At 41.3% G+C, this 10,071-nt stretch overlaps 1 protein-coding gene across 3 annotated transcripts in view; it reads left to right on the plus strand.

The window, feature by feature from the left end:
• Positions 1-9,445, plus strand: part of gpc5c (glypican 5c) — a 110,208-nt gene extending 100,763 nt beyond the window's left edge. For all 3 annotated transcript variants that reach the window (XM_086271417.1, XM_086271416.1, XM_086271418.1), the window contains one exon: positions 6,349-9,445. In XM_086271417.1, coding sequence (XP_086127543.1) covers positions 6,349-6,533 — 185 coding nt within the window. In that variant the 3' untranslated portion in view covers positions 6,534-9,445. The remainder of the gene's footprint in view (positions 1-6,348) is intronic.
• Positions 9,446-10,071: the final 626 nt, after the last annotated feature.

The following is a 10,071-nucleotide window of genomic DNA, read 5'->3' on the forward strand; positions in this document are numbered from 1 at the left end:
TCCCTTCTTTTTCCCCACTGTTCGGGGATTTACACATGACTCAGCTTATGAAGCATGGCTTATCTGTTAACATTGTCTCATTATGACAACAACAACATAACATTCCATTAGTCTTCTGCCCCCCAGTTTTCTGTTTCTTTGTGCCTCAAGTTGTTGGAGGCTTTAAGGAACAAGTACTCTTCTCTTTTTTCTCCCTTTAAATTTCTGCTTATTTTTCTCTCCCATTGTAATTACATTTTTTTTCTCCTGTTGCTATGTAACTTAGGCACTCGTATATTATCATATCGTATTATTGCATAACATTTCCACTCAATGTGATGCCCGTTTTTACTGTATAGTGCTTCTTTTGTTTTATCTAAACTTCTAAAAATGCCATGCGTTATTAATTATATCCATTGTCCGTATTTATTTTGTTTGTTTTTTTCAGTTTGAAAAATTTTCGGTGCTTCCTCGACATGTTGAGGGGATTTCATAGTTTTTTCTTCGTTCTTTCACGTGGTCCCTTTAGGGATTGCCTACTTCACCCTATCTCTAGCATCCTGTTCTGTCACACCAATCCTCCCTACTACATCCATGATTCTTTTCTGTGGTGGTCTTCCTCTTTTTCCTCCTGCTTTGCAGCTCCATATTCAATATCTATCCATCTTCTTCCTCTTGTCCAATTCAGGGTTACAGTGGAGCAGGAGCCTATCCCAGCTGTCATATAGTGAGAGACAATGTACACCCTAGACAGGTCACAGATCTATTGCAGACAGATAGCCATTCATACTCACATTGAACTTGCCAATTTAGAATGACCAAATAGCCTAAGCCTGTGAATGTCTTTGGTCTGCCGGAGTCTTGCATGACACTGGCAGAACGTGCAAACTCCACACAGAAAAGCACCATCCTAGTTTCAAAATGTATCAGACAACATCCTGAACACCTCAGCTTCTACTGCAAAACCCCCTCCTCACTATAAAAGGTAATGGAATATGCTCAGGTTGAGTTGCTGTCAAATAAGCTCAGAGCACCACTTAAATACTTTGACAAAAATAGGCCTGGTTACATTATTAGTTTACTGAGTATTGACTCTCCTTTTAAAACTGATTGCATCTAATTTTCTTTGATTTAAATGATCACAGGAGACATTAACTGGTTGGCAGTACTGCAGAATGTGTCATAATTGGTTGTCCTGGCGAGGACTTTCTCCATTAATTAGCCAGTTGGTTAGCCAACAGCAGAGCAGTATTAGTGTTGTGTTGGCTTATTCAAATGCTGTTTTTTTACACCCCCCTGATGAGATGCAGCCCATTTCCACTGAAACAATAACAGCAATCTGATTTGGGATAAATGATGTCTTTGTCTATTGTCTACTGGAACAACAAAAACCATTGGCACACAAAACACTTTTGTCTCAAGAGCCCCGCCTAGCCCTATTTACACAGATACAGTTTAAAGAAACCACTTGGCATTAGGCTTTGCCTCAGTGTGGGGACTCTGATATTGAGCATAATCCCCATCACAACCAGTGCTAGGGCCTCGCCTAAATCAGTTCCAGAAGTAATTGTTAACTTGTTAACTTATATAAAGGGGTTGCTACAAAAATTATTCTATTCACTCTGTTTATTTGTACCATTTTGCTATCCAGCGACACCTTTTTTGGCACATCTCAGTCAAAAGGGGTCAGCTAAACTTCTGGGGTAATCTTGAGTGCAACACCTTCAGGCTTTGGATCGTTTCCAACTTACCAGCTGTGTTATTTGGCAGTATTCTCTCAGGTTCTGTTTTATCTTATGATCTTGTCATCACATGTTATCTTGTCATCTCTTGTTTGCTCGCTAAATGTATGGAGATTTTTGTACGCAGTCTGAGTCTGGCATGACCAAATAACAATCGCTTTCAGTGAAAATGGTGTAAACATATAAATATCTGATTAAACCCAAAGAAATCACTACAGTCTATCCAACACTCTTCTGCTTTATTGCCTCTTACCTGTTTCCAATAGCGGTTTTTGATACGGGCGACACGGGCGGTTGCCCGGGGCGGCACTGTGGTGGGGGGCGGCATCACGGGCATGGGAAAAAAATAAAAATAAAAAATTACTCGTACTCGTGCCGCTCCGACATCATGCCAGCGCATATTGGGAATGGCATAGGCACCGATCGGTTTTCTATCGCCCATTTGCTGGGAGTAAGAGCGCCCTCCGTTTGCGAGATGCGCCTGCTGCTTGCGGCCGGGGCGGCAGGGGATTCTCTGGCTGGCTGGAGCAGCATCTAATAACCAACTTCCAAAATAAAACAAAATTAAAAAAACCAACAAACACAAAAACACCAGACATTATGATACAGACTTATATATGCACCGATGTTTTTTCGAAATTCTATAAAGTGAGCGCGAGAGCCCTCGGTGCGCCTGCTCGCTGCTGAAGCCTGGTTCTGCCGGAGGTTTCTTCCTGTTAAAAGGGAGTTTTTCCCTCCCACTGTCGCCAAAGTGCTTGCTCATAGGGAGTCATATGATTGTTGGGTTTTTCTCTGTATCTATGTAAATATCTAAATAAAATTGAATTGAATTGAAGATTTTTATATCAATGTACAATCCTTAATATTTTTTGTGTGTGTGTGTGTGTGGGGGGGGGGGGGGGGGGGGGGCAGAGGGAGTGTTCGCCCAGGGCGCCAAACAGGCTAGGACCGCCACTGCCTGTTTCTCTATAAAAATAAACTGATGCCAATGCCAAAGTCAATCCCCCTTAACCTCTGTGCCTGTTTGCTTCTGTTTATGTCGATGGGATGCTGTTGTATTCCTCCCTTAGCGCCCACAGAAGCCTTTCTGGATCACTAAGTGCTGCTAGCAGATAGGGCTGCTCAATTAATCGAATTTTAATCACGATTACGATCTGGGCTTTCAACGATCATTAAAAATGACTGAGCCGATTATTAGCCCCTCCCTCATTTATCCGCGACACCTTAAAGGCCGGTCCGTGAAAATATTGTCGGGCATAAACCGGTCCGTGGCGCAAAAAAGGGTGGAGACCGCTGATTAAGAGGACCCGAGGGAAGCTCGGAAAGCTAAGCAGAAGTTATTTGGAGAGGAGAGTGACTGCTGTTGGTTGAAAAGAGTTTAAAAAAAAAAAACTTCAGTGGTGTTGCACACTATTTTATATAATTTTTTTAAAGTCATTGTTAACCCTTTAAAGCCGGTCAGAGTAGCATGCTCCGTTTTGCGTAACTATTTTTAAATCCCTGTAGAACCTGAACCGTGTAAGCTAGCGCAATAATTTGTTTTGCATATGAAACCGGAGGAGTTGTACTTACATCTTATGCCATCAGCTTGTCCTCGGTCACGGTTTCGTTCCACATATAGCTTTGCAAAAATTGCATAAAAAGCGCTTGCAGGAACAAAAACATAATATTCCAGAAACAGGCTTTGCCGATCCATCAGCTGTTCGTAACACTTCCCACAGTGAAATGATGCACCTGCTGTTTTCTTTGCAAATTTGCATCATAGGATTGTTTTTTGTTTTTTCTGCAGTATATAAAAATTGCTGTATCTCCAAAATAAAACTATGAAGACACTCAAAATAAATTTCCTGTGGTGGGAAACTATTTTTTGCAACTTTATTGTATTTAAAGTTTTGAGGGATAAACCTCTTAAACTTCTCCAAGTAGAAATATATGTAAACAAAACAAAAGCGATTTTCAATTTTTTTTGTAGTTTATTGCACTTTTTTGCAATTTATGTAATTACTATGCACTTAATGCATACATATTATTAAAATATGGGCTATAACAGTTGTATTGATGTATAGCAACTTGAAATGCTCCCACAAATGGCACTACAGCATGTAAAAAAAATAAATAAAAATAATATAAGCTCTGGTGGACTTGGTTCTATAGTAGGTCTTAAAGGGTTAAATAAATATCGTCAAATAATCGTGATCTCAATTTCAGTGAAAATAATCGTGATTATCATTTTTGCCATAATCGAGCAGCCCTACTAGCAGATAAATCTAGACATCTAATACTTGTAATGACGGTTAATTGGAATGTAACTGAGACTGGGTGTGCACTTGTTGCACTGAGGCTGTTAAGCTCCCAGTAATTCACTGATGTGCTTATTGGGTTGGGTCAGTCAGGGAGGGTGGGTAATTTGGATTTCTCACACACCAACATTTTGTCACCACCCAGAGAGAAGGAGATATGATGGCAGAAGCAGTGCGATGACACTGATAAATTAAAGACAACTGAGATTTCAGTCAGTTTTCATGTCAGCTGGGAATTTTTTGTCTAAATAGATGTAAATTATGTGGGGTGTCTGTTACAAAAAGTGCAATTACTTTCTTATGACTTACTGTCATTATTAGTGTTTCTTATACAGCAAAAACAAATAATGTTGTTGTCAACCTTGTCAAATCAAAATTATCAAATCTTTCAGTTAATTTTCAACTCCTCACTGCAGGCATGTCATGTGCCTGCCTGCTTCAAGTCCTCTACCATAATCCCTGTCTCCAAGAAACCTAGGATCACTGGACTAAATGACTACAGACCCGTGGCTCTGACATCTGTGGTCATGAAGTCATTTGAGCGCCTAGTTCTCTCCCATCTCAAGACCCTCACGGCCCCCCTCCTGGACCCCCTGCAGTTTGCATACAGAGCCAACAGGTCTGTAGACGACGCCATCAACATGGCCCTACACTTCATCCTGCAGCATCTGGACTCCCCAGGAACCTATGCCAGGATCCTGTTTGTGGACTTCAGCTCTGCCTTCAATACCATCCTTCCAGACCATCTCCGAGGCAAGCTTTCCCAGATGAATGTGCCTGATCCCATCTGCCGGTGGATCACTGACTTCCTGACGGACAGGAAGCAGCACGTGAGGCTGGGAAAGAATGTCTCGGACTCCCGGACCATCAGCACCGGCTCCCCTCAGGGCTTTGTTCTTTCTCCTCTGCTCTTCTCCCTGTACACCAACTGCTGCACCTCCACCCACCAGTCTGTCAAGCTAATCAAGTTTGCAGATGACACCACCGTTATTGGACTCATCTCGGACGGGGATGAGTCTGCCTACAGGAGGGGGGTTGAACGTTTGGTGTCCTGGTGCAGCCACAACAACCTGGTGCTGAATGCCCAGAAGACAGTGGAGATTATTGTGGACTTCAGGAAGCACACAGCTCCACTCCCCCCCATCATCCTGACTGACACCCCCATCACCTCTGTGGACTCATTCCGCTTCCTGGGTACCACCATCACCCAGGACCTGAAGTGGGAGCCCACCATCACCTCCGTCATTAAGAAAGCCCAGCAGAGGATGTACTTCCTGAGGCAGCTGAAGAAATTCAACCTGCCAACACGGACGATGATGCAATTCTACACTGCAATCATCAAGTCCATCCTCACCTCCTCCATCACCGTGTGGTACGCTGGAGCCACTATCAGGGACAAACAGAGACTGCAGCGTGTTGTGCGCTCTGCTGAGAAGGTGATTGGCTGCAGACTCCCATCTCTGCAGGACCTGTACACCTCCAGGACACTGGGGCGTGCAGCTCGGATCTCAGCTGACCCTTCTCACCCTGGACACAGTCTGTTTGACCTGCTCCCCTCAGGCAGGAGGCTCCGGTCCATCCGCACCAGAACCTCTCGCCATAAGAACAGTTTCTTCCCCTCTGCTGTTGGACACATGAACAATAACCGTATGACTGTTCCCACCACTAACTGTAGGTTTCTGGTTAATAGCTTGTATCTTGAGCAGGATTTCCTTGTAGTCCAGCTGTCCTTTTTGAGGTCAACATCCAAAGAAAAACATGACTCCTCTTTGCTCTCTTTGGAGATTTGACATTCTGCACTAACCTGCTGTTGTGCTGCTTGTAAAGTCAGCTGCCTTCTCTAACGAAACCTTTGAATCTTCAGCAGGCCTTTGCATTACCACAGTTGGAAGTTCTGTGGGTAAATCATTAAGATGAGCGCTACAAGCAGGCCTCCGCCTCTGGAAAGAGCACCTCTCTCACAAGTCAAGGATTAAAATGTTCAGTTTTTATTTTATGTGTGTAATTAAAAAAAATACTTTTAGCTATTAAGCAACTTAGCAGCATTATAAATGCACTGGCAAAAAAAAACTAAATTAAACTAAATAAATAAAAAAGAAAGCATTTTTGAAAGCAAATTATGGGCACTTTGAACTGAAACAGCCACTGCCACTAGTCTTTGAAAGGTATTAGAGTTGAAGTAATGGGAATCTTGACTAAGTGATTATTGAATATAATATACAAACCCAAAGAACATTTAAGCACATATGCCTGAATTCAATGGAGGCTAAACTTGTTATTTCCTGTTTCTCTTTCCCGTTGTCTCTCTCTGTTTTCGTCTCCCACAGTACCCGAACCATCCAGTGCTGGTAAACCATTAGGGAAACATCCTGAAGGTGACAGCCCACAAGAAAACCCCTCTAAGCCCCCCTTAGTGAAGATGATAGGGGGTTCTTCATCTGCCAGCTGGACACAGTGCTGCAGCCTTGCACTGCTTTTTGCTGGACTTTGCCTGCAGTGGATCCTGTTCTGATGCCAGCACAGGCTGCGGATCAACCTTCACCTCTGTCCCTTTAGGAACCTACATGCACAGAAAAACTCATATACATATCACAGATATAATCCTTACTGCTATCCTCAACCTACATAGATACAAAGGAGAACAGGGCAGATGCAGACTGGTGTCCTGCAGCATCACAATTGTGGGTGTTTGGACAAGCTGATATTATGCACGCTTATCTACAAGGCTACGAGGCTGGACGTGTGTATGCAAACATGCACGTCCTTGTTTCACTTAAACAAACACACCTTTGTGATCCAAAATGAAAGGCCATCATTCTGATTTTACTTACAAACACCTGCCAAAAACGCTTTGTTCTTTTTCTGCTGCTGGTGTTTACTTACCCTTTGATGCTAAAAACCTCGTCACAGCACTGCGTCTCATTTGAAAACTCAACTCATTCATATTTGGGGATTAAGGAATGCATTGACTGCTAGATCAATCCCAGGTATGTGGCCTCATACAGCAGATTTGATATTCTCTAATGACTGCGTGCCTTGGCAGTGATAAGAATGTAACAAGTACACAGGTACAGCACAGGCACACATGCATGGCTGAATTGTGCAGATAAACTAGGTGTGTATAGTATGTAAGTGTACATAGGTGGACAGATTTGCTAGAGTTTATGAGGTTCTGATTGGGGAAAAAAAAAGCTCTTAACTGACTGAGCTGAATAGAGTTTTCGTATTTTTTCTTTTCTTTTTTTTTGTTCTTTTGAGTTAGCTGTGAATGGGCTGTGCTTGTCGCTCAGTACAAAATAAGAAAGGGTGCAAAAAATTTTTAAAAATGCATTATCAAGAATGATGCAGAAATATGCATAATTTTCCTCCTTAAACCTATGACATAAATGGACGGTTTTGGACATTTGAACAAAGTCTGTACATTGTTGATTTTGATCATGTCTATTGTGCATCCATGTTTGTGTATCTACTCATTGAATTACACTTTAATACATGTATAACCTACAGAGCTATCAAAGTCTTTCCCACCATTTCTCATTGGTGACATGACATCAAGGTTTGCCTTTCTATAACCCTAATTTCAGAAATTTGGGACAATTTGTAAACTATAACTGAAAACAGAATGATTTGCTAATCTCATAAACCCTTATTCGATTCACCATAGAACCCAGTAAAATGGTATATATACTTTTCTTTGATGGCAGGAAGATCTCTCAAAAAAGTTGGGACAGGGTCCTGTTTACCACTGTGTAGCAATCACCAATCTGTAAATGTCTAGGAACTGAGGAGGCTGGTTGCAGGACACCAAATGTACAAGCCACCAGTTCCATGCTATCAAAAATGCAGACCTTTGAACTCAGTGCTGATAACAAACCAACACTTTTCCTCTTGAGTCCAGAGGACGTGGCATCCATATTTCCTGAAAAGAATTTTCAATTTTAATTTGTCTGACCAGAACAGTTTTCCATTTCTCCCATTTTAAGTCAAATTAGGCCCAGAAAAAGAAGTGATGTTCCTGGATCACTTCTTTTTGGCTTGATGGAGCTTTAACCTGTATTTGTGTCCACAGACAGTGATTCGTGGAAGTTTTAGTGAGCCCATGCTGTTATTTTTATGTCAGAATCATGTCCGTTATTAATGCAGTGCTGCCTGATGACCTGAAGAGCACAGGAATCCAGCAGTGATTTTTTTTTGGCATTTCTCCCTTGCGCACAGAGATTTCTCCAGATTCTCTTTTCCTGATATTACACACTGCGGATGGTATGATATCCAAAGTCTTTACAATTTTATGGTGAAATAGTGAAACTCTGCCACACTGTGATGGTCTTTGTACACTCAATTATGTTACTGACCTCATGCCAATTAACCTACTTAGCTGTGACATTTTCCTTCAGCTATTTTTTAGTAGCAATTACTTATCTAGCCTTTTGTGTCCCAAGATTTTTGACAAATGTTGCTTGCCATCAACTTGAACTTGACCTAATGTTTTTCTGTGTTCTACTGTAAGAAAAATATATTTTTATGAGATATGTTGATTTACAAAAATCCATTAATTTTCATAAATCATAGGATGCTGTTTTTATTTACATTCGACACAGTGTCACAACTTTTTTTTGGAATTGGGGTGGTAAATAATAGGAATTTGAAAACAGGAGCAAACATGACTGCTTTAATTCTAATTTAACAAAATCATTTTTTTTACAAAGTTATGGGCAACTTGTGCTTGATTCATTACAGCAGTAGCCTGTGAGCCCATCTTCTTTTGCTTTTGTCATTTTTTTCTTAAAATATACATACAAAAGCAAAAACAAACCGAGAGTCTCAAACTATTGATGAAGTTGAAGTATTGATGTTTCCAAAGGTCATGCATGACAAGAGAGCAAAAGAAAAATGTGTCAAAAAACTCCCAAAACTAAGTAACGTGGCTTGCTCTTTATACATCTTTTCCTTCTTGTGTAGATTGGTTGTATCCACTGGTACTAGCACTGCAGATTACCAGTAAATGAGGATGATGAATGGTCCCTGTTAAGAAGATGCAGTATAAATGCTGACTACGCCATATGTAAAAGCTACACAGACACAGTGTCTAAACTCAATAGGTCTATATTGTGCTGGCATGCCATACATACAATAAAAGTATTGTAGTTAATGGACAGTAAAGATGACCACACCTATGTGGGTTACAACAGTTCAAACGTTTCACATTTTGGGTCAGGTAATCTTATTTGGTTGTTTTCCTACTTGTATGTTCTGTTCCAGGCCAATGTTCTTTGCACTCACTGGTTCCTTACAGTCATATACCCTCGCATGTGTATAAATGTACATATTTTGCATCACGTGTCATTTGTTTTTTGTCTCATTTCGTCTCTTTTGTATGGGAATGATATAGTGTTGTTGAGCTCTATTAAAAGTGCTCTGCTCTTTCGTTTGCTTCTCTAGCCTGTCCTTAAAGAATACCAGTCACGAACAAAGCAGATCTTCCTACTAGAGACTAACACACATTACACATCGACACAGGTGTTTTTATTTAATACTCTTGGGTCATTTCCCCGACTTTCCTGTTGTTGGTCCTATGCACTTTTCAGCATACCTACATCCATCTTCAACCCAATTTGCATTATAAATACAAAGGCCAGTGTGTATGATCAGGAGCTTTATTTTTTTGTATTGCCTCAACTTCTGTTGCCCTGGTTCCTTAAAAACAAATTTTAAACTTGGGGGGTGGTTACAATACTTTAGATACTTTCTGAACCTGTAAAAGGTTGATGTAATTTGTTTTCCAATGGTTTGACCCATATCATCTAGCTATCATCTCGGTGCACCAGCTAGAGCCAGGAGGGCTTAGCTTTTAGGATAAAGTGTGTGTTCATGCTTGCAGCTGGTCAGCAGTGACAAGGATTGAATTATGAGGGCATGGGCAGGGCAAGCTGTCTCAGTCTGACCTTCTCTATTTGCATCTAGGAAGCCTTTTGCTAAACATATCAGTCTGTGTTTGTGCCAGGAATAGAGGCAAAGGCGGTGTGCAGAAGACATGAATAAGTTTGGCACCG

Source organism: Aulonocara sp. 'chitande type north' Nkhata Bay, linkage group LG18 (genome assembly GCF_057382095.1).
Source record: "Aulonocara sp. 'chitande type north' Nkhata Bay isolate Kocher_YH1m ecotype deep benthic linkage group LG18, A_spYH_male_GT1.1, whole genome shotgun sequence".
In the NCBI taxonomy this organism is placed as follows: Eukaryota; Metazoa; Chordata; class Actinopteri; order Cichliformes; family Cichlidae; genus Aulonocara; species Aulonocara sp. 'chitande type north' Nkhata Bay.